This window comes from Sinocyclocheilus anshuiensis, unplaced genomic scaffold (assembly GCF_001515605.1).
Source record: "Sinocyclocheilus anshuiensis isolate Anshui unplaced genomic scaffold, SAMN03320099.WGS_v1.1 scaffold817, whole genome shotgun sequence".
In the NCBI taxonomy this organism is placed as follows: Eukaryota; Metazoa; Chordata; class Actinopteri; order Cypriniformes; family Cyprinidae; genus Sinocyclocheilus; species Sinocyclocheilus anshuiensis.
The window spans coordinates 345,405-371,556 of record NW_015536521.1 but is presented as its reverse complement, the minus strand read 5'-3'; the positions used below and the strand labels follow the sequence as shown (position 1 = coordinate 371,556).

Sequence of the window (26,152 nt, the reverse complement as noted above, 5' to 3'; positions counted from 1 at the left end):
GCGGGTAGGGGGCGTCGGCGGCGGGGGGCAGAGACATGGCGTGGCTAGCGTTGGGAGACGTGATCTGGAAGGTAGGTACCTGCGGGGGCAGTGAGTAATGGAAGTCCACGGGAGACAGGCGAGCTGGAGTGGTCAGTGCCGACACGTACCTGTGCCAAGAGAAGGGCAGGGAGAGAGAGACAGCAGAGAGAGGAAGAAGAGCGAGCAAGAGCGGGAGAGAAGAAGGTTGTGTGGAACAGATACGCACGTCAGTCAAACGTCTCAAGTACACGTACTGTAAAAGCGAAGGGACCCACCACCGAAAAAGAAGTTGCATTCAGGGGTTCTCAAACTTTTCGGGTCACCCACATAACAGAATGAAACCATTCACTTTAGGATCTCACAAGTGGCAAATCATGGAGACATGGATTTGCATGGAGATCACTATCCATCAAGGTTGGATCGATAATTGGTCTTTGTTCCGAAATGTAATTAATAATAAAAACACACTACCATTCAACATTTTGGGGTCTGTATGACTATATTTTATTGTTTTTAAATTTTATTTGAAAGTCTCTCATGCTCACCAAGTCAGCATTTATTTGATCAAAAATAGAGTAAATCTTTAACATTGTATAATTGCAATTTGAGATAACTATTTACTATTTAAATATTTTTCTAAAATGTAATTTATTCCTGTGATGGCAAAGCTGATTTTTCAGGAGCAATTGTTTCATTCACAAGTTTCACATGATCCTTCAGAAATCATTCTAATATGCTGATTTGCTGCTCAAGAAACATTTCTTCTTATTATCAATGTTGAAAACAGTTCTAATGTTAATTTTTTTTTTTTAACAAAACCAGCATTTGTTTGCAATAGAATTTTTTTGAAACAATTTAAAAGTCTGTACTTACACTTTTGTTCAATATAATGCATCTTTGTTGAATTAAAATATGAATTTCTTTTTGTTATGGTAATGGTAATATACAGAATATATTATACATTTTGAAAAAGATATAAAATAAAATAAAGTAATATTTCATTGACTAATAAACTTGCTCAAAAAACAAAAAACAACAACAACAAAAAACAATACAATACAGTATTTCTTGTGCTTCTGACCACACATGGGTGACCTCAAGCTTGAGAACCTCTTCCTCAAGTACCCCCATTCATGGAGAACCTGGAATTTTAGGCCTGGAAAAGTCAAGAAAATCATTTTTAAAAATGTTTTTCCTAGTTATACTCAACTTGCTCTGTGAGTGCAACCTCTCTACTGCATAATGGATAATTAATGAATATCCACTGGTCTAAAGGTGTGGGATCCCTGTTCTGTGTCTGCTGCCCATATGCGGTGTTCCTGCCTTGTACTTTTGCAGTACTGTATCAATTTGCGCCCACCTTGCTATGGTACTAGAAAAAGGATAGTATGCGCACTAAGACATGGCGGCTGAAAGCTCAATAGCAAACGACAGCAGATGTACACACTACAGGAACAAATGAGGCCACGTCAAACCTCCCAGTCTTGGCTTAGCATTGTTACTGCAGCATGCCACCAGATGGATGACAACGCTTGCCTTACGAGTTCCCTTTCATTAGCGTAAATCATGCTACACTTAATCATGTACGCGGGTAATTTTCCTTGATGCCTTTGACAGAAAAAAAAACCCCCTCCTTATCTGCGCCTGTTCCTTTGACCTGTGCTGTGTGAGTTAAAGTGAGCGTGCCCTGAGAGAGGAGGCCACAGTCAAACTGGAGCAGATAAATTAACACTGGCTGCTCTGTCACAGATTTGCAGAGCCTGAGGGCAGATAGCCGTACGCACAACAGCTCAGTCAGCTGCAGAGCAGGAGAGAAGGTAGAGAGGGAACTACTGCAGAGCAGAACACCAGAGACCTGTTTCACCCCTGAGATAACGTGTTGTTCGGCTCTTGTTGACTTAATGAACCCCTCACGGTATAAATTCTCCTGTTTTGGCCCCTGCATGGTGGCGTGGGCGTTTCGCAGGCGAGCGATAACTGTAAATACAGCTGGCCATGGGCTAGAATCTCTCTGCCTTGATACAAATACTGCGTATCTGGAGCAGCAAAGCTTTGCTCGACCCCGACTCCCTCTCTGACACTCTCAGCTGGGCCAGAGCATCTGCACGATTTGCGCAATGAGTTTTACTGTTATATTCTTCACAGTATGCAGTGTGCAATTTATACAATGACTTTTGAGGGGTCAGCTTTCTTATTTCTTATGCTGATTTATCAGTTTTATCAATGATATTATTATAATACTGTAAACTAATTTTATTAAGTTGCATGGGCTGTTAAATTGTCTTTGGAGTTCAGGTTTGGAGTTCACCCCCAACCCTCCCTGTAATGGTACGTGCTGTGAATATTTGCTATTGAATCTTTCACGCCACCCATGCCAGTCCCCAGGGGTAAAGGAGACTGTGCAGTGAAACGCAGAGGAGTCTTACTGCACACACTAAAATAGTTCTCAGTGCCATGGCTGCAGAGAGGGGGCGCTCCTGCGCACCTGTCGCTATGCGGAGAGTCCCCAAGCGAGTCGAAAGAGTCGCCGTACTGCAGGGCCGGCCGGTGGGGCTCAGTAAAGCCACAGTGTGCGGCACGCCTGGCCCGTGCCTCCATGCACGCAGGACTGTTGCATTTACTGGTCCCCACTGAGGACGACATCATGCCGGAAGGACAGTCGGAAAGGACGCTGTCTGTTCGCTCCAGACTCCACGTTCTCCCTTCATGTCTGAGAAAGACAGAAAGAAAGAAAGAGAATGGAAGAAAAGGGAAGGAAAGAAAGCAGGATAGAAAAAGTGCACAAGATGCTTAACCCAGTGGTTCTCAAAGTGTAGGGGGACGGGAGCTTCCCAGGTTCTTAGATTTCTTTCATTTCCTTTGGCTTCACAAGAGTATGATTTCACAAGAAGATAGAGCATATGGAGTCATATCAACTACTTTTATGTGATTTTTGAAACTGGACAGTTGGTCACAATCCTCTCATGTCTCATCCATCTCAGTTTGTGTTCCACAGATAATTGTATCACGATGAGGCCAGTGTTATTTTAGTACTATTTATAAACTATAATATTTTAATTGCATTTTAATTTTAATTACATTTTTTGTTATTGTTTTGTACTTGTGTCATTCTTTTTTAAATATTAAGTCTTCATTTATTTTTAGTTAAAATAAAATTTACATTTAGTTAAAAGTTTTTAGTTAATTTTTATTTCATTTTTGGTTTTTGAGTAAACACCTTTAGTACTTCTTTTAGTAACTTTAATTTCAGTCAATTGTCAAGGCAATATTTCTATTTTTTCAGTGGTTTAAGTTTTCTTCTAATATTTATATTTAATTTCAACTTTATTTCAATTAACAAAAGTTATTTTTTAAACCATTTTAGTTCTTAGAAGCGATAAAAACGCTGCATGAGGGTAAATAAATTATGGCAAAAGTTTGATTTCTGGGTTAACTATTCATTAGATTTATCTTTTAATTGTATTATTTATATCGATTTTTTATATTTTATACACAAACTTAATTATAATGTAGGTCCACTGACAAGAAAATTTTTTTTTAAACATAAAGGCAATTCATTATTCGCAACAGTGAAAACTATCAAAATTTAGTAGTGCTTCTTTTTTTTTTTTTTTTTAAACTGACAGATGAAAAAATAAATTTCCATAAAACCATAACTTGACAAAACAACAGAGGCCAAGAATGCTGCACTGGTCTCTTCACACAATCACCGGTGCTCTTTGGATATTTGGAAGTGAATCTCAAACTGAGAAGATGAAATACTCCAAGGCACTCGTATAGTAAAATAAAAAGCCTTTCATTTACTGGGCTAAGTCATTAAAACAGTTAAAAGTGTAGATCTACGCGTTTCCATAACTTCACTGCTAATTTGCCGTATGACAAATCACAATCTGTCAAAAACTTCCCCATTATTCAACAAATACTACACATGCTAACAAAATTGGCCAACAATGCGGTTGTTTGATTATAGTGGAAGTGTTAAGGGTGTACAAAGTTTGCTCCTGTTACAAAGTAGACAGAACAAACTGAGAACCACTGGTTTAACCCATATGTGTGTAAGAATCCGTTTGAGTGAAAAGCGTGAAGCCGGAGGCCTGCGAGGTGATCATGGTGTATAACCTCTGAGTTTCTCTGCACTCACTCACTCACTCACACCTGTGGCTTGATTCTAAAAGGAATGAATAATGGCTGCTGACTCGGATTCCAGCGGAACAGTGGAAGGGAAAGAATGCTGAATGAGATGAAAACAGACGTATGACTCTGGTAGGGGGCAACTAGAGCATGACCCCTGGTTCTTGATGAGTCTACACACACAAATCCTGTGCTCATTTGTGGTCAAACATGCCACGCTGTCAGGAATGTACCTGTGAGTGGAGGAATGAGCCCGGGTGGAGGAGTTGTGGGATCTGGAAGACTGCCGGGTGCCAGGAAAAGGTGCCTCTGCTCCGTGTCTAATGACTCTCTCAGTCGCCGGTACATTTTTGGAGATATACTGCATTTGGGCAAGAAGAAAAGAGCCCTTCAGTTACTGACAGAAGACATTACATCACAACAAATTCCATTTATTAAGAAGAGTGACATACATCTACCATGGGTATCTCCTCAGGACCAGGTCCTGGGTGATTGGGTCCGTTGGCCAGGTTGCGGTTGGGATGATCCACATAAATGTTCTGCCTTAGATGATTGTGCATCTTCTTCCTCTGTTTCCTGGGGGGGAGGCTACAGTGAGGCAGTGTCACTCTCTCAGACACCGGCCCAGAGTCACAATCATCACGTCACATTTCAAAAAGTCTTTCTACCCGCTCAATGCTAGTGCTAGAGTTACAGCTAAAAAATTTTAACATTCAGTTTGGTTATTTACTGTATAATGACCCAAAATAGTATTCAGATACTTAAGCCACACTTAAAACTGCAATTTCATTAGATAATAAAATATTAAACCAAGTGGCATCTGAAAACAGACCGTTGCTCTTTATTTAAAAAGTGTGGTAACACTTTAGTATTGGGACCAGTTCTCCCTATTAGTTGCTTATTAGCATGCCTATTATTAACATATTGGCTGTTTATGAATACTTATAAAGCACATATTCTGCATGACCATATTCTACATCCATAAACCTACCCAATACCAAAACTTAACAACTACCTTACTAACTATTAATAAGCAGAAAATAAGGCGTTTATTAAGGCAAAAGTGGTAGTTAATGGTTAATGAGAATTGGACCTTAAAATAAAGTGAGACTAAAAGTGCTGTCTTTTTTTTTTTTTTTTAATTGCTGTCTTTCTTCAAAATAAATTCCACTAGGACTGATATTTTATTATGTAATGTAAATACATTTTTACATTATTGTAAGGCACAAGAGTCCAAACACACTCCAAAAGTTTTTTAGCTAAATAAACAGAAAAAAGGAAAAAATAGAAAAATGTATTTAAACATGCTTAACTTTGCATAATGGCCGTGCAGTTTCACTGCGTGAATGAAATAGGCTTCAGTTCAGGAGAAAAAAGGCTTTTTCCCATATGCGTCCTTAAGCAAGACGCAGTACGAGTGAAGTATCGAAAGGGAACTAGACAAATTAATTCCAAAGCAAATGCAACTTTACAGTATTGTTTAAAACATATTAATTTTGTTTAATATACTATTGTTCAAAAGTTTGGGGTCAGTAAAAAAATTACAATAAAAAATAATATATATATATATATATATATATTTAATCAGCTAGTTTGCTGTTCTTTTGAAATGTTGGTTACACTTTATTTTAAGGTCCAGTTCTCGCTATTAACAAACCATTAACTACAACTATTCCCTCAATAAATTACCAATTTGCTGCTTATTAATAGTTAGTAAGGTAGTTGTTAAGTTTAGGTATTGGGTAGGATTTGGGATGTAGAATATGGTCATGCAGAATATGTGCTTTATAAGTACTAATAAACTGCCAATATTAATAATAGGCATGATAATATGCAACTATAGGCCTAGTTATTAGTGAGAACTGGTCTCTATACTAAAGTGTTACTGAAATTTCTATTTAGCAAAGAATCCTGAAAAAGTAATTGTGGTTTCCACAAAAAAACTTAAGCAGCACAACTGTTTTCAACATTGATAATAACAAGAAATCAAATCAGCATATTAGAAGTATGTGACATTGAAGACTGGAGTATTTCAGCATTTCCATTACAGGAATTAATTACATTTGAATACATATTCAAACAGAAAACAGTTTGAATCATTCTTGAATCATAATAATATTTCACAATTACTTTATGAATGCAGCCTTGGTAAACATAAGAGAAACCCCTCAAAAATAAAATAAATACAAAATAAAAAACATTTTGAACTTGTGTGTACTTTTAAAGTTAATTTATAATTAATATTCATAATATGCGATTTCAAGTTTGATAGAAATTAGTTATACAATTGAGGCCAGTCAAAAAATAACCTAAGGCACAAATAAATATAACTGCTATAGTAATATGTTATTATTATAAGTAATATCACTGCCGTTGTTCCTTATACTTACTTGGTTTTGCAGTAGGCCACCACACAGACTATGCCCACCACCAAAAGAGCCACACAGATGCCGGTGATTGTCAGGACTCTCTTTTGATAGAGCTCCTCTGCCTCTGCACATCACCACACACACACACACACACACACACACACACACACACACACACAACAATTATCAGCCTCGTCTTCAACTAAAACTGGTCCTAAACTCTCTCGTAAACAGTTCCCACTGCTGCGCCGATCCTTCTTCATGCAATCTCATGATCAAATCTGAGAGATATCACGTACGGCTCAGATGAACATGTTCTTCCTATCGGGCATTCAGCATGACTCAGATCTCGTACGCTCTCATTAACAGCATGGATATGAGGATTAATCGTGAGATGGGAACGAGGCTCAGGCCTCGACAAGGGCTCTAATGGACCAGCTCAGCAGTGGAAAGTGCTTGCGTGAGAAATAATGCATATCATTATCGTGGACGTGAGGGAATCGGTCTGTCTGAACAATCTACCGATGGGCGCTGATGATTTCTGTGAGTCCATGGATGCTTTCCTCCACTGGGGGGCGTCACAATTCAGCTCAATTTACAAGATCAAACAGCATATCAAGAGGACAATTGAAATGTGGATGAATGTTTGGGACAAATTGGTTTAAGAAGTGATTAAATGGAGGCACAGAAACAAACATCAGGGTGTTTGTTTGGCTTGGTCAGTTATATTTGATTAATGCATTCATAACCAATCAAATCATGGATGCATAGAAAAAGGAATATTCTGGATGCAGTTGATCAAATTGAGCTCATTTGACAGCATTTGTGGTATATTGATTACCACAAAAAAATGTTTTAAAAGAAAATAAATAAATAAAAATCTTTCAAGTATTTTTACAGTCAGTTTAGCTCTTTTGGAGTACAAAATAAATAAATGTGAAAATTTTTAAAAAGACAAAAAAAAAAGGTAAAAATCCAGGTTAAATTGAGGCTCTTACAATGGAAGTGAATGGGGCCAATTTGTAGACGTTAAAATAATGTTTCAATAGCATAGTTGTAATATATTAACATTATTCTTGTTAATATGATTTTAATTAAAAGAAAAAGACTTACTAACCATTTATTTGCAAAGTTTTTTTTTTTACTTTAAAAGCTTAAAATGACTGTAAAATATTTACACGGTTAATAGTTTAAATAATTAATAGATAATAGTTTAATTCTATACAATTTTAAAATATTAATTCGTGATTAGTAATAGTACTTATTAAAATTAAGTACATTTCTGCCTTCAAATCCTTCAAAATTTTTCCCTATTTACAGTAGTTCCATTGTAAGTGCCTCACTGTAACCTCGATTTTTGCGTTTTTAATGAAAACAAGAGATGAGTCAATTTTTGTGGTAACATAACGTTATGCAACAAACCTTAAACCGACTGTAAAAAAGTTTTTAAGTTCAGAGAATACATATTTTAACAAAAGATTTGATGTAAGTGCTTTTATAAAGCTTCACTGTAACCTTGAGTATTGCTCATTTAAAGAAAACTTTTTTTTTTGTCCTAATCAACATTATGCCACTCATGCTGTAGATTGAGCATAACTTGTTTAAACCCGGAATATTCCTTTAACACAAACTGAATATTGGGTACAATTCAAAAGGAAATGTTTTTTTTAAATATCAAACCACAGACTACATCCAGCCTTCTGCCTTTTCCTTGGAAATGGGCCTTGGTTTGGTCTCACAGACCTTCTAAAAGGAAGAGAATACGAGTCCGAGAGGGATAGGGGCTAGTTAGGGGAGAAATATTTCATAATCAATAATGAAATAATCCAGCTGTCGTTTGCTCAGTAGTACAGAGCGATGAGGAGAACATTATTTCTGAAGGGCCTCATCTGTGCTGGTAGGAACGGAGCTGAGTATGTGCTTTAAGCACACAACGTGACTTCATAGAGAGCCTAGTTTACACGTACCATAAAATGGATCATTTTCAAGGGAAAACAGAGGCTGTTTTTGTAAGCAAAGAACAGACGACTGGGAGAGGTCATATAAACAACCCAATTATGGGACTGATGCAGTTTGGCATGCCAGGGCACTAGGATTCAGTTTGTTCAAGCCCAGTAAAATTAAGAACAGAAAACAAAAGAGAAACTCTGTTCAATTTGAACCATTATCAAATACAGCTGCAGAAATCGCATTGGTGAAGCAGAAGAATGGAAAGTAGCGTGCAAGGATAGAGATGAAAAATAATTCAGCAAAGACAACAGGAAAGCGGGCAGATGGAACAGGGAGAAGAACTTGAGAAAATGAAAGTAAAGGAACTATTTTGTTTGAGGAAAGAAAAGGGAACTTTTATCTGCAGCACTCATCCACATTGCATTGAAAGCAACACACCATGATCAACTGTACAATAAAAGACCATCTGGAGAAGTTACAGCTGCTCATGATCAGATTTGATGTAAACGCTTTGTAAATACAGCTGTACAATCCCTGATGCCAAAAACTAAACATGATTTATTCAGTATTTTTGTTGTTTTCTAGTAAAAATATCTACAAATCAAAATGTATTAACTCGAGTAAGAAAACTATGTACAGTATTAGGAATTGTTTTTTTATTTACCTACTGTATTCACCTTTATCTAAAATGACAAAAATGTACAATTTAGTTTATTTAAAACAACAAAAAATTAAAATGTGGTAGAAAAAATTAAAGTTATATTACATTCTTTTAAAAATGTCCAATTACAATAAACGGGCTAAATCCTAAAAGTGCATGTGTAAGGGAAAACGAACACGTTTTATCAACGTGATCCAAGGCTTTCCAGGTAAAACATAATTAGATTAAATGTTAGTACAACTCCAGTGCACATAAATTCACTTGAAGCCACACACTTGTTATGTTTACCGTTCAGTAAACACCAGGTTGGTGTGTAAAACTGACGGAGGTTTACACAAATCACCCCCGCTTAATGCTAACTCCTTAAGAGCCTGCGACTAGCTGCATACACTTGAAGAAAACTGTGTACATCTTCATGTTGATGACAAAAAACTGACTCATTTGCCGACTCTTTATGTCGTTCCAACCAATTCAACAAAATATATGGTTGTCAAAAGTCCTACGTAAAACTTGAACTACGCAAGTTGTTAAATGCTCACAGTAAAACTATTTCTGGCAACGTTTTAGGGCTGCAAGAAAGTTTATGGCTAATTTTAAATAGGTAAAACATACTGAGCCGACTGAAACTTGTTAACACTGCACACAAATCCAATTTAGCTGTCAAAACTGGTCTTTTGGACATTTTGAGCATATGATATGAATATATGATGTATATACAGACTACTGTATGGATTTTTGGTTAAAAGACTGTTTGTGGGATTGTAAAATGGCTACAAAAGGAAATTTTTTTTAGTGTTGTCAAACGATTAATCGCGATTAATCGCATCCAAACGAAAAGTTTTTGTTTACATAATATATGTGTGTATACTGTGTATATTTATTATGTATATATAAATACAAACACATGCATGTATATATTTAAGAAAAATATGTTATGTTTATATATTAAATATATTTATATATAATATAAAATATACGAATATGAATATATAAATGTATAAATATGTAAATATTTTCAAAATATATACTGTATGTGTGTGCATTTATATATACATAATAAATATACACAGTACAAACACATATACTGTATAATGTAAACAAAACTTTTATTTTGGATGCGATTAATTGCAATTAATCGTTTGACAGCACTAAGTTTTTATACAAATTTTTTTATACAGCTTTTTAAGGGGCAATATAATATGGCATTATTTTTGTTTGAATTCATTTACTTAAAAAATATAATGCAATTCTTATAATAAATAATTTTCTATATTAAGCATCTTTTTAATTTCTGAATTAAAACTAATTTTGATATGACCTTTAATAAAGTCGGAAATGTCCATATACATTTTAAATATATATTATTTAGATTTTTTTTAAAGCTCCAGTGAATATTGTGCAATTTGTATGATGTTACATATGAGTCATCATATTATTGAATGACAGAGGAAAAATAAAACTCAAATAAAACATTTGAAATCTGATATGATCGTTCAGACTAAAACACATTCCAAAAAAACAGATTTGAATCAGATATTTAGACCAAATATGAATGCTTATAAACATCGGATTTCATGTTGTTTTTGTTTCCCGAAACGGATTTGAGTCGGATCCGATTCTTTCTGCCTGTCTGAACAAAGCCTTAAAATCCCACTGGGACGGGACGAGGGCTGCAGATAATGATTCCCATGCTGACTCTTGGAAAGAGGGGCTACTATACAGAGCAATGGCTGATTGACAGATTTATTTGTTAATCAATTTGTTCATTTGCTTTAGAGTCCATCAGAGAGTTGTGTGAAATGGAATGAGAGCTACACAGTTCAATCTGGAAATCAGAATGAAGGATCGGTCCATACCCATAAATTCAATCCCAAGAGACTCTGCCAGTGCAAAGAGTTGATAATGAAGAGCAAAACAAAAACAGAGAGAGAGGAAAAACAAGATTTAAGAGAGAGATATCCCACCATACACAGGAACACATATGGGCATTATGAAAGTCACATTGTGGACACATCATGCAGATACTAAAGAGAATAAGTGGTTAGATAATGCGGGTTAGAGCACGACTGAAATATGACCACACCTGGATTAATGGGTAAGAGATGATTATAATTGTGCGTAATAAAATAGAATTATAATTAAAATCATCAAACTAGCATCTATAACACCAAACTAGTAGTTTATTTCGGTATTTATTGCATGGATTAGGATCTGAGATTTTAAAACGAGCAGCTATGTTAGTAGATTCGATTCACTGTCACTGTTAGGCACTTTAATTCATGTTATTCTACGGCAGTTATTTCAACTCTAGCATTAATATAATTATTGTTATACTACAAACAAAACAGCGAGATTGCAAGTGAATTGATATACATTCCAGTGGTCATTAAACTACACAATTAAAATATCTCTGATGTGTCTTACCTGTGGGGCACACAGACAGCTGATATTATTCATAAAACATTTTGGTGCATTTTCATGTTAATTGTTAATGACAAGACGCTATTTACACTCTATATTAGTAAAACATGCTCTATGCAACAAATATTATGATTAGACAAAGTAATTCAGGTATTATTATACTCAGATTTGCGTGTATCTTCAGTCTGGTTTGAGTGTCCTTTCAGATAGAACACAAGACTGAGAACGCAGTCGTAGCGGAGCTGAGAGTGTTATAACTGGTGGTATACTGTAGCTGATAATGCTATCAAAATATATTCTTACACAAAGGGCCTGGGATCAGGATAATTAGGTTATTTGAATTAATGAATGAGTGACAAGCAGTTTTCTGGGCAGCTCACGTGCCTAATATTAGTTGCAGGACATTCTCACTGTTTTCATGACGACGGAATTTCGCAGGCCTGATAGAGATGGAACAACTGAGCAATCCTCAGGTAGAGATTTTAAAATACTTTTTATTTTAACTTTATAATGCACAAAATAAAATAAAATAAAATAGAAATAAATAAATAAAAACACTGTAACACTTTACAATAAGGCTTAATTTGCTAACATTAGTTAACATGAGATAACAATGAATGAAACTTCTACAGCATTTATTTATCTTAGGTAATGTTAATATCTATGATCTAAACATTTTAAGATCAAAAGTTGTATCTGTTAATGTGCATTAAAGGGATAGTTCACCCAAAAATGAAAATTAGCCCATTATTTACTCACCCTCAAGTCATCCTAGGCGTATATAATTTCCTTCTTTCAGATGAATCCAGTTGGAGTTATATTAAAAAATGACTTTGATCTTCCAAGCTGTTTAATGGCAGTCAGCGGGTGTTGTATTGCTTCAGTCCAAAAGAAGTGAAATAAAGTGCATCCATCCATAATAAAAAGTCCCTCACACGGCTCCGGGGGGTGAACAAAGGCCTCCTGTAGTGAATTGATGCATTTTTGTAAGAAAAATATCCATATTCAAAACGTAATAATCACTTTAATCTAGCTTGCGCCAACAGTTGTACACGGAAGCAGCTCCGGGAGGATGATGTAAGATGTTGGCGTTGTGCATGCGCCGGTGAGTCTTGTGAAAGCCAACATTTGTTTACAGGAGCAAAGGAAGCAAAGTTTCCTTACTTTAGCAAAGGAAAACCAATCTCCTCTTGGCTTATATCGAAATCCTCCGACATTCTTCTTTACAAATCCTCGTTTTGTACTTCTAATTCGTGACCGTTGTTTTGTTTTGATCTCTCCCCTGCACTTCCGCGTTCGTCACTTCTGAGCTGTGCATGCGCAACGCCGACGTCCTACGTCATCTGCCCAGAGCTGCTTCTGTGTACAACAGTGAGCGCAAGCTAGATTAAATTGATTATTACGTTTTAAATATGTTATTTTTTCTTACAAAAAAACGCATCGATTCCCTTCAGGAGGCCTTTGTTCACCCCCCGGAGCCCAGCTTGGAAGATCAAAGACAATTTTTAATATAACTCTGACTGGACTCCGTCTGAAAGAAGAAAGTCATATACACCTAGCATGCCTTGAGGATGAGTAATTCATGGGCTAATTTTCATTTTTGGGTGAACTAACCCTTTAATGCACTGTGAACTAACATGAACATGAACATAATAAACATCAACAAAGGTTAATAAATGCAGCAAAAATATACTGGTTATTGTTAGTTGATGTTAGTTAATGCATTTGACTAATGTTTACAAATGAAACCTTATTGTAAAATGTTACCAGAAAACACAAATATAATGGTTCCTTTGCCAGGGATTGCCTTGTATATAAAGGCAATATATATATAAGGCATATATTTTCATGTATAAAGAGTGATTTGTATTTTATATATATATATATATATATATATATATATATATATATAGCGCTGCCCATGTCCACATTCATGCTAGTATGGTAAAAAGCAGCTTGGACATTCTTCAAAATTTCTCCTTTTATTTTCCACAAAAAACAAAAACAAACTAAAAAATCACAGTATAAATTGTTCTTTATACATGAAAATACATAGTCCATATTACTTTTCAGTGAACTATTCCACAGTAAAAGCTCTGGGAAAGAAAGAAAAAAACAAAAAATGACATTGTATTTATAGAAATTACAAAACAAAACAAAATAGTATTTTTTTTTTTTTTATTAAATATTCGGTCAGGTTTTCCATGGCCTGCAGTCTAAAAGCCCCTGGGCTGTTGCAGTGCTCCAGCCGAAGGTCAGCTACTGTTTTAGCTCTCTACTCTGACTCTAATTGGTTGAGCGATTACAATTCTCTCAACAGCGAGTTGAACAGAAAGTGACAGAAAATCACTTTCTCTCGGAGACGACAGCTCTGAAGACACATCTGTCCTCATGCACAACCTGCACACTGGGATTTACAGCCGGGCTTTGCATGACATCTTGTCAGATGTTCTTCTCTGCATTATAATATTCCTACCATGCAATAAGATGGGGGATGCCTTCATTTCTCTCTTTCAGCCATGGCGCCAAAGCCATTTTTTCCTCAAGCTGCTTGTATCTACACGCACCTATTGTGCTACATTTGTACTATTTACATTTCCTCAGGTCTAAAAGCCTCAGTACCTGCACTGTTTCAACAGCTTATGTTGACAGACACTCATTTCCAGACCTCCCAAAATGAACAGCTACAAAATACGGAAAGGAAGCCTGGCTGTTGACAGTGAAAAAGCTAACAATCCACACATGCAAAGACTTGATCCGCTGTCCTGATATAGGTAACAACTCAGATCGATAAATCATGACATGACATAACATGACACAGGTTATAGCACAAGTGTCATATTATCATTTTTCTTGTTTTGCATCACTTTGAGCATTTTTAATAACACCTCATAAATTATTCCTTTTATACAGCGAGGAAATCTAACTGCGCTTTCCGTCCACGGATAGTTTTGTTAACATCAATCTTTCGTGTTCTACCTCCTGTCTTTTTATTAACTAATAAATATATGTTGAGATTAAGCTCATAGTAAAATGTAAACAGCGGCAGCATAGCAACGCTGTCGAGAGCACAAAGGCCTGATTATACACTCTATGTGGACACAAGCGGGAGCCAATAGCTCACAGGCATGAGCTGTCAGGTGTAGTGATCCCTGTGCTTCCCTCTAATCTAGGTGTTATTCTGCAGTTGATGGACATGTGCGGTGGAGACGCCGATCTGTAGCCTTATACGGTTAAAATGTGTCACCTTGGGGAAGTGGAGCTGTTTAATTTCACAGCATAATTAAGGGGTGGATTTTTGAACTGTGGGGTGTGCAGGGGATTGTGCGAGAAAAACAATGGCTTGTTTTACACCACACGCACTTGTGAAACTACAGAACATTGTATTGTATGCAAATTACTACAACTGATATAAAAAAACAAGACGAAAATGACAGCTTCTTTGCAAAAATGTCTCTTCATTTTTTTTTTTACTTAAAAATAAATAAAATAGGCTGTAAATATTACGAAATTGCAGAACTCAGTCATTTCAAATACATGTACATTATAATTCGGTAGAAAAATGATTTACATATAGAGTTTGGTAGAAAAATGATTTACATATATTTATGCATTCAGAAGATGCTTTTATGCAGTGACTTTTGCATTCAAGGAATACGGTTTTATAGTTCATATGTTCCCTGAAAATCGAAACCCAGGACCTTGGTGTTGCAATCGCTATGCTCTACTGTTTGAATCATAGGAACTACCATTGATATTAAATTTTGTAAAATATAAAGTTTTGGCCGATAACTGATAAATGGCTGACATTAAAATTCTATAATACAATAAATTCTTATAAAACACAAAATAGTTTTAGCTTTAAATTAGCTAAAGATTACCAGTGTTTTTAAAGATTAATTTAAAGATTAATTAAATGTCTAATTATTAATTAAAATATCCAACTAAATTAAACCATCTAAATGAAAAAAATATAGAAAATGAGTATGCACAATTAAATACCCAATATATATCCAGTATTAGCAGATACTCATAAACAAAAAAAAACTAATATGGCATTGATCATCCTTAATAGGACATTTTATGGACATTTTATTTTATTAATTCAATATTAGTTCTCAATTTGTGATCACTACGGCACATTTTTCATATTTAAATAATTATTAGCTGACCATTCACTTGTTTGTAACATTATTTTCCAGTTTGAAAATCTATAGCATGTGTTTATTGTTAGTAAATTAACAGTAATTATATTTCTGTTGTATATGTTAAAGTACGATGCAGCATTTAATTAGGCATGTTTTGTTGTCATTATGATTATAACTAAGTTACGGTTTAATTTATTAAAGAAATTAACTAAGAGTCTAAATGTCTAATTATGAATTAAAATATCCAACTAAATTCAACAATCTAAATGAAAAAAAATAGAGAAAATGAGTGTGCACAATTAAATACCCATATGAGCCTATATATATGCAATATTAACAGATACTCATGATAAAAAAAAAAATATGACAACCAATAACCAATATGGCATTGATATCTTAAAAAAAAAAAAATAATAATGATAATAATTAAATATTAGTTCCCATTTTGTAATCACTACTGTGCATTTTTTTATATTTAAATAATTATTAGCTGACCATTCACTTGTTTGTAACATAATTTTCTAGTTGGGCAATCTATAGCATGTGTTTATTGTTAGTAAATTGACAGTAATTATATTTCTGTTGTATATGTTAAAGTACGATGCAGCATTTAATTAGGCATGTTTTATTGCCATTATGATTATAACTAAGTTACGGTTTAATTTATTAAAGAACATGCATTCATACTTAAAAATCACTGATCATGTTACGACATAATGTGGAATCAATTAACCAATGATGCAATGGGTGAATGGCACACAGGACCAAATAAAACTGATTAATTGTTAAAAAACTGGTTTTGTTAGAACAACAAGTATATTATTAACCATTACAGAACCACATTCCACGTCTTCAGTTTCAGCATGCAAACAAAACAGACAGACAGACAGAAGAAGAAATGGACATACGGTAGAAACTGGCCATAACGTAGGTTTGACAGCGATCACCAGTAAAGTCATTTGGACACCTGATGGAAGGAGACAAAACCATAGAAAGAAAGAGAGAGGGAGAGAGTGTCGAGCAGAGAGAAAAGATGCAAGAGAAAGAAGAGAGGGGAAAAAGAAAGCAGAGAGAACATTAGGACAACAGCACAATGATGTACAGCAGAAGCAGAGGATCCCACTGGAGGCACCACTGTTGTCTATTTCAGGACAGACTTAAGCCAGCAAGCCTTGGGAGGTGGAAGGAGGTAAGGGAGAGACGACAGTGGTAACCCAGTGACAGCTGGTCCTCTGTTTGCGGCTGTGCGTCTCAAGTCAACATACTTTTATTAGGTTTGGGCATGTATAACTTCAGGGGCTCTGTCTGCAAGCACCGCTGGCCGAAGTATCCATCCGGACATCTGGGGGAAGGAGAGGTGGAAAAGATGACACACAGATATACACCAAACACACTCACACACATCATACACAGAGGATTTTACGCACAGCGAGGTCAGAAACACAACCGTACAATCATTCCAATGGCAACCCGGTATTCTTCAGCCAACGTTTGTTCAATAAGAGCAATTTTCTTAAGCATTTTTGTTTTCTGAATATCTAGCAACCATACTTAAAACAATAATTAAAACACTTTTTTTTTTTAAATGTATCTTCAGTTTACACTACCATAGTTTGAGGTTTATTTATTTCGTTATTTTTTTAAAGAGGTCTCAACAAGACTGCATTTATTTGATCAAAAATGCAATAGAAACAGTACTATTGTGAAATATTATTTCAATTTAAAATAACTGTTTGTTATTTAAATATATTTTCAAATTTAATGTATTCCCGAGGTAAAGCTGAATTTTCAAGAATCTTCAGTGTCACATGATCCTTCAGAAATCATTCTAATATGCTGATTTGGTGACACTTTTATAATTATTATCAAAGTTGAAAGCAGATCCTTGATATTTTTTTAGGATTCTCTGATGAACAGAAAGTAAAAACAAAAAGGCATTATTTTAAAAGGACTTATTATTTGTAACAATATAAAAAAAGTATTTTCTGTTTCTTTTGATCAAAGGAATGCGTCCTAAATTAAATTAAAATTACAGTAGTAATTTCTTTAAAAATAAATAAATAAAACTGACCCCAAACTTTTGAATGGTAGTGTATATCTATTTATTTTTCACATTGCTAATCTAATGAACTGTTATGCTTAAAGCAAGGGGAAAAAATATTTGCCAAGATATTTTCTGAAAACAGGCGTTTTCTTGTTTTAAGCAATAATAATGATAATAATAATAATAATAATAATAATAATAAAACACTTAAAAATTTAAAACTGGAGTAATAGTCAACTGTCAAGTACAAACAATAGCCAAGTAATATCAAACATATCTTATACAGTAATAATTTTTAGGTGAATTAATTTAATTTCTTGTAAAATTATTACACAATTAAAACATATCTTACACATTTTTGCTTCTCAAGTAAATTGATCTTGTTGTCAGAGTGTTATGTATTTTTACTAGACAAAAAAAAGAAATAAAACTGAGCTGTATCTCAGCCTATAAGCAGCACATCTCTAATACGGTCGCCTGATTATGACATGGCTCTCATTCATGGATTTGATTGGCCAATTATGCTTATTTATGTTATTCCAGTAAACAAATTACGGCTCATCAGTGCGTAATGAGCGATATGGGGGTAATGTTTTCACAGCGTTAATTCCTCTAACTCGGTAACTGCTCTAGTCAGCTATCACTGATGAATGGCCACCTTCAATTTCCAGGACAAACAGAAAGCGAGAGCGAGCGTTATCTTCTGTCACCAGCTTCTCTGCAGAACGCCGTATCCCTGCGCTTCCCAAGTTGGACTGCCAGAGGCACATTTATTTCGTTTTCCAGTAAAAAGACCATTATACTTAAGAAGCAAAATTGTGTAATATATATAAAACTTTGTTTTCAGAGAACATGTCTAGCTTCATTCTTGCTTTAAGCCTAAATCTAACAACATTTAGTGAGATTTATGTTTAAAGCAGTACATACGTACAGGGCCCCTGTAAAAGTCAAAAAAAGCTCTTATGCTTGGCTTTTGAAGTAGGATGTGAGGCATTATGCATGACACAATACATGCAGCACACACACGAAGCGTCGGTGAGTTTATAGAGTGTAAAATGAGGCAAGGTTCAGGCCGTAACCTCTTCACTGCGCCGCTACAGAGCCGTGTCACCGCCTGGCACGTGGTTAAACACGCCAATGTTAACTTTAGAGACACTGGGAATAACAGAGAGATGATGAGAGACTGCAAGCTGTTGTAGTCTTTAGGGGAACGCAAGCTGGGGTGCACTGGAGTGCAGACATGCTTTAAGTAACATGTAAGCCGCTGAGGGGGTCAGAGGTCATGGAAACAATGTTCTCCTGCTGGAGAGTGCCGGAGGGACGGAGCGGCGTGTGCGCACACGTGTGTCTCTCAGGAGAGGACCTCTGGGGTTTCAACTCCTCAACTTCATTCATTTCTTTCTCGAAATGAAGAACAGATCTTGTTATGTCTGTCTGTGTTCATTGTTTGCCTAAAGCGTACGGTTTCAGACTTGTCCTTGTGTCTTTACCATGAAGAAATGTGGTAATGCGATGATATTTTCAGGTTGGTCGAAGCATTAATGTACCAATCAAAAATTTGGACTTTTTTATAATCTTCAAAACACTTAAAAAAATAAATAAAACAAAAATAAAAAAATGTATTAAATAAATGGATCATTAAAGAGAAACAGCTAAACTTTTTCACAAGAACTATTAAACATTTAAAAAGCATCCCAGGATGAACTGGCTTTACTGTTTATATGAATTATTATTAATGACATAATATTTTATTAATTTTCAAACATTTAAAAAGCATCCCAGGATGAACTGGCTTTACTGTTTATATGAATTATTATTAATGACATAATATTTTATTAATTTTCAAACATTTAAAAAGCATCCCAGGATGAACTGGATTTACTATTGATATTAATTATTATTAATGAGACTGTATATCATTATATTAATTTTCAAACATTTAAAAACATTCCAGGATTAATTGGCTTTACTATTTATATGAATTAGTATTAATAATATATTATTATATAAATTTACTAACTTTTTAAAAGCATCACAGGCACTGACTTAATTACTTCTTCTTTTTTTTTTTTTTTTTTTTTTTACTTATTAATATAATGATTTTCTTTAATATCAGTAATAAATAAATAGATCATGAAAGACAAATAGCTAAACTTTCTCACAAAAACTATTAATTTTTTAAACATTCAAAAAGCATCCCAGCATTATAATTTAAATAATTTATTATTAATAATATTATTATAATATTAATTTTCAAAGATTTAAAAAGCATCACAGGATGCACTGACTTTATTACTTGTTATTGATACTTATTATTAATATATTTATATGTATTAACATTATTAGTAATAAGGATTAATAATGGCTTTATAATGGTTCAAATGTTTATTATTTCACACATTTTAGAACAATAATAAAGCCATTACTAAAAATAAAGTAAGCAAGCAAGCAAGTGTATCCAAACTTGTTGATCATCAACCTCAGGAGGTCAAACTAAATATAATGGGTTTAATTTTCTGTTGATTTCATATAGAGGTTTTCCATTTTTAGCTGCCTGATTAACAAAATGTAAAACCCAATTTTGTAGTCTTCAAGCAATAAAGTCATAATTAATAATAAATAAAAAGTTTATAATAAAAATTTGATGTATCCAAACTTTTGACTGGTCTATTAATTATCTAATAATATTTACAGTCATAAACACCTGCTCCATTCTCCCAGTTGCTTTATTTCTTATGCATCTTTGCATTATTCTCTTTTCTTCACGCTGTCTGTTTCCTCCAGTCTTTCCCCCTTCCCAAACCCTGAGTGCGTCCTCCTCAGCTCTGGACATGCATTTTTCATTCCCTCTCTTTCCCTGTCTCTCTCTCTCTCGCTGGCAGCAGGAGCCGAAAGACTCTGTTTAATGAAAATCTACAAAGGCAGCGAGAGAGAAACAGAAAGAGAGAATTTTTGCCAGAACTGGGCTGTAGAAGTAAACCTGAAGAAGATAAACATAATGATATTCCAAACAAGCCTAGACATCAGGAACACAGATACCAGTTCCAAGAATCCAGCTCCAGGTGGCCAAACCATATATCGCACAACACAGCACATGTACTGAAGCTGAGCCATTACCACACTGGGAAGATTCAACATGGCAATGAGCCAGTGCAGAAACAACCAGAAAATACATGGCTATCTTTGCAGATGAGCATTATTTTTTTTTATTCCATTATACAAGATGAAGTTACTTGAGAAGCAAAATTACGTAAAATAATAAGTAGTGCTGGGCAATGATTAATCGCGATTAATCGCATCCAAAATCAACGTTTTTGTGTACATAATATACATATGTGTACAGTATATATTTTAATGTATATATAAATACACACACATGCATGTATATAAGAAAAATATGTTATGTATATATATGAAATATAATCGCATCCAAAATAAACATTTTTGTTTACATAATATATGTATGTGTACACTATGTATATTTATTATGTATATATAAATACACACATAACCCTCTATGGGATATCGTCATTTATAAATGACGCTAAGACAATTGCATTTAAAATGTTCAACCAACAAAATGTTATTTTAGTGATGTCAAATGACATCCCCTTCAACCAGTAAAATTAAAATTTATTAGCCATGTGCTTCACATTTTTGGTAACTAAGTAGTAAAGGAGACATTAGCACATGTTAGGTCACATGCTCACAAGGATCCATAGTGAGCTCTATTTTAGACTAGAAAATACATATAAATTCAAGTTATAAAAAATATAATTGTACATCCAAATGTGTTTTCTAAAGTTTTTTTGCCATTGTTAATGCACTTTTGTAAAAACAACAACTCCCAACAGACCAACAAATCTGAGCGTCATGCATAACTGACAAAGTCCTATTAACCAAGGAGGATAGAAGCAACGAGGGTAAGGGCAGTGATGAAGAATAGGTTTTTATAGAAGTTAGGCATTTGGGTACATTATTGTATGCCAGTTTGAAAGATGTGATCCATACAACAACCAGAGGTCAGGAAAGATGCCAATGTCTATTGGCATTACTATATTGACAGACAGCGATGCTCCAATGATGAATGCACAAGTCAACATCTACTTATGTGTGGGTTGTGTGGGGTACACTGAAAAAGAAGAGTCTTGCTGACTTTCACTTGTGCTATGATAACTGATTTGAAATTCCAAGATGAACCACAATGTTAAAGTTGTTTTAATGCTTTTGAAACACTAAGACATGGTTTTCAGGCAGTGAAATTGCATCCGAATTTGTGTCAAGTTTTAGACATTTTCACGCGCGAGTTCCAAATCAAATATAGCAGCACAAGAAAAAAAATTGAATGTTCATAAAGATTTTTTATGTTTTTTTTTTTTAACAGTAAGACATTTTTACTTCTTTTCAGATTTGCAGACTTTTCAGCATTTGATTGTGTGTGAAGTTTCAGACAATTTGCCAAAAATAATTTACCCTAATAGGACAAAGTCAGTTATAAATGACGGATCCCTAAAAAAAAGGTCAAAGGTCAGATGAAGAATTTACTCCTAAATATATGTAAAATATAAAGTCAATAATTTTTACGCTGTTAATTCATAATTACTCCTATAGAGGGATAAAGTATATATTTAGAAAACATTTACATGTATATATTTATATTCATATCATTTATATTATATATAAATATATTTAATATATAAACATAACATGATTTTCTTAAATATATTCATGCATTTGTGTGTATTTATATATACATAATAAATATACACAGCACACACACACACATATATTATAAACAAAAACTTTTATTTTGGATGCAATTAATCGCGATTAATTGTTTCCCAGCACTAATAATAAGATAATATATCTTGAATTAAGTTTAACACTACTGGCATACAGTTCTTGGTTTAAGTATAAATAACAATTTGCTAATGGGTTGAGAAAAATACACTTCATTCAATATATTATAACAATATATTATTTGAATACACACATACTGTTACAATTTTGCTTCTCAAGTACATTAATCTTGTTTTAAGGAACATTTTCACAAGAAAAACTTTTTTGAAACAATGCTTCGCACATTATATGCAGTAAATGTGCTGTCAAAAATGTTCTATTAAACCAATGGATGCAATTTTTAAGAGACAGACTGGGGTCAAGCGATTAGTCAACAGAAGAGACTTATTTGAACAATGTCTAAGAACTTGGTATTACAACCACTTCCTGTGTCTGTTTGCCTCTTAAGAAGAATCGCTTTATGTATCCCCCAATTGTAAGTCGCTTTGGATAAAAGCGTCTGCTAAATGACTAAATGTAAATGTAAATGTAAATGTAGAAAAATCTCTAAGTCAACAACAACCATTAATACACTGTGTAAAAGAAAGCACTGCAAACATACACAAAAAACCTCTAAAAATAGCTCCCTCAGTCTGCTATTATAACATCTAATCCTGTTTAAAACACACATCAGTCTCTAACCAGCACCACTGGCAAATCACACACGAATATTAACCCAGATCCTCAAAAGGCTAAAATGCATTTGTACTATATTTGCTGAACCTTCATGCTTTGTCATTCTGCTCATCTATTTTCTTTATTTAACTATTTAGTCAATTATTTAAAGCTTTACTGTAAGGCTGTAGTTGACGTTTCACTGTGTAAAGCTGCCGTAAGTCATGTGAAGTCATGTGCCCTCGATCAGGTCACTGTAACTCTGTAAAATGAGAGACTGAAGAGTCCATTCTGACCCAGAAGGCTTTGCATCACTTCTATGCAGCTTGTGAATCTGTCCCAATCAATCAAAGAATGTAGAATTTATCCAGCACACACACACACACGTCACACCTAAACGACATTCTCATGGAAATAAAGCGCATTCTCTTGATCTTCATTGTGTTGCATAATGAAGGATGCATCTGGTCTGAAGAAAAAGTACTGCTGTTATGAAAAAAAAAAACACTTTAGAAGCAGCTGTTTTCATGCACTAATATTTGGAAAGCTTTCCACGAACGGAGTACACAAAAATGCCTGAAGCTCTTAGAAATTGAAGTTTTCGGGGCTTTTTTCAACAAATGGTCAGTGAAAGGAGGCACTTAGGTTGTTGATGGTCAACCTCAGGAGGTCAAGCTAAATATTATATCAGCGGTTTTATTTCTGTCCGTTTTATATGAGGTTTGGCATTTTTGCAGCCCTGTGACATGTACAATACAGTTTTAAACCCAGATTTTGTAGTTTTCTAGTAATAAACATTAAATAAAAAATCAATGACATTTAATCAAATAAATATAAAAAAAACTATGCTAGAATGGCAAACGGTTGCGAATTCAGAACAGAACTAGCTAGTTGTGATTAGTGATAAACTTATACTTTCATTTAATTACAGATAGTTGTAAAAATAGTTGTTGCTGTTTTTTCTTACAAAAACTGGTAGGATTAAAGGTTGAGCTTGATGAATGCAGTCAACATTTTTTTTTTTTTGTGAAAATGTAAAATATAACCAGATGTACAATACTTGTTTTATCGTTGTGCTGTAGAAAGAGACCAAAAAATGTAAAGAATTTTGTGTAATATTTTAAAGAATGTATTTTTAAACATTCCACAGGTAAATGTTTCTGTTCAATAAAATTGGTTAATAATTAAAACAGCTTTTTCTACAATAAACTGAACATCAGTTCAACATATTATACTAAAATTAAAACACTGTTGTATGATTTTAATTGCTGAGTGAACAGTTGACCTCCGAGGCAGGACAGGCCAAAAAAAAAAAAAACTTTTTAAAGATATTTGATTTGTTTAAATAATTTTTTTTTTTACTATTTTTTTTATTACAAACACTGTTCAAGAGAAGATGTTATTATAGTAAAACGACCACTAAACTCAATAACCTACAGTCTTCAGATCAGAACTTGTCCTTGATGTTCAGCACAAGAAGGTGTTGGGGGCCGTGAAAAAGCAGCGCCGGATACCAGTCAGGGGCCCCCTCAGCGGTGGGTCATGAATCTCCTCTGGCATTTCTCTCTCCTCCTCAGTTTTTTCATCTGTCCCGGTCTTATGTAAACATAACAGGGGTGTCGATGTGGAGCTGCTGTAACTTGGTAGGCCGTAAAACACCCCCACCCCCTCCCCTCCATCATAATCCCAGCAAGAAAATTATTATGGCCTGGGGCATTTATTACCTATTCCCTCACTCCATATATGTGTGTGTGGAACTTCGTATTTCAAAGAAAAAAAGGCAGGCATAAATATGAGGTAGCTTGTATGGCTGGACTTGTTCAGCTGGTGAGTAATTCCTATGGAAGTCTGGCCTATATTGAAATGAGATAGCTCTGGGGCAACAATTCCCAGCGGGCCTTGACTGCATTATCCGACTTTTCTGAACCTGTGCCTCACCCATGAGTGAATTAGCTGCAGCAATTGAGTTATTGCTCCTTCCAATTTGTACACAACTTATTGAATGGCTGTTGCAGCTTTGTCCTGGCTGTTTGCTTGCTGAGCAGGATTCCAGGGACGCAGACGCGCAGACCATGCAGCTGGGCTGAAAATACCAGCAGGTGCACTCATAACATGGCGCAACATGCGAAAACAACGAAGAGGAAAACCAGCACTTTACGGTTTATTGCTATAATACCCCGTCGCATAAATAGCTCCATATAACGCACAAACACAAACTTGTTTCCATGTGCATCCTTGTTTGTTATCTCGCCCTTCGCAGCTACTTAATCGGCTTGGTCTTGTTTTGATAATGCGGGCGAAAAAAATTTTTTTTCGGCCCATAACAAGACGTCCTGAGCGTCCCTGAATTAAAAGCATCTGTGTACATCGGTGTCCTTTTCCCCTGTGATTGAAATGTAAGCAAACGGACTTATTTACCTTGTGGGAGGCCTCTGACTCTTGTAAATATTTGTTCCAGCACTAAACCAGCATGACATGGCATTTCACAATGGTTTGATGCACATCGCTCCAGCACGCTAAACGTGGGCCACCGGAGCAGGACGAGAGGCCTGTTTTTTTCAAATCCCCAAGCACATCACAGTCATATCACACTCATCAACATCTGCACCAGTGAGTCAACCCGCTGTGCCCTGACACAAGAGGGACTCGACCGAAGACAGAGCGAAAGATGGAGAGAAAGAGCGAGAGAGAGAGTTTAAGTAGAAAAGGATGGGTGACATGATGGATACCATTTGGCCTTTGCTGGAAAGAAACAAGGAACTCCAAGAACTAGGGATTCTTACTTCACTTAGCGTGCAGTTCTTAATCTCTCAGTTAGAAACATTATGAAGAACAGAAAGAAGGCAAATTGTTAGGGATGCACCGATACCGATACTGGTATCGGTATCGGGCCCGATACTGGTCTCCTGTACTCGTACTCGTACTCGTTAAAATGCCCCGATACCAAACGCCG

General features: G+C 35.0%; 1 protein-coding gene across 1 annotated transcript in view; it reads right to left on the bottom strand.

Annotated features, from left to right (window-relative positions):
* Positions 1 to 26,152, bottom strand: part of LOC107693753 (pro-neuregulin-2, membrane-bound isoform-like) — a 97,374-nt gene that overhangs the window by 4,273 nt on the left and 66,949 nt on the right. The window contains exons 5-10 of the mRNA XM_016493268.1: positions 16,610 to 16,668; positions 10,989 to 11,012; positions 6,543 to 6,645; positions 4,605 to 4,728; positions 4,386 to 4,513; positions 2,507 to 2,731 (exon numbers count right to left, since the gene is read on the bottom strand). Coding sequence (XP_016348754.1) covers positions 2,507 to 2,731; positions 4,386 to 4,513; positions 4,605 to 4,728; positions 6,543 to 6,645; positions 10,989 to 11,012; positions 16,610 to 16,668 — 663 coding nt within the window. The remainder of the gene's footprint in view (positions 1 to 2,506; positions 2,732 to 4,385; positions 4,514 to 4,604; positions 4,729 to 6,542; positions 6,646 to 10,988; positions 11,013 to 16,609; positions 16,669 to 26,152) is intronic.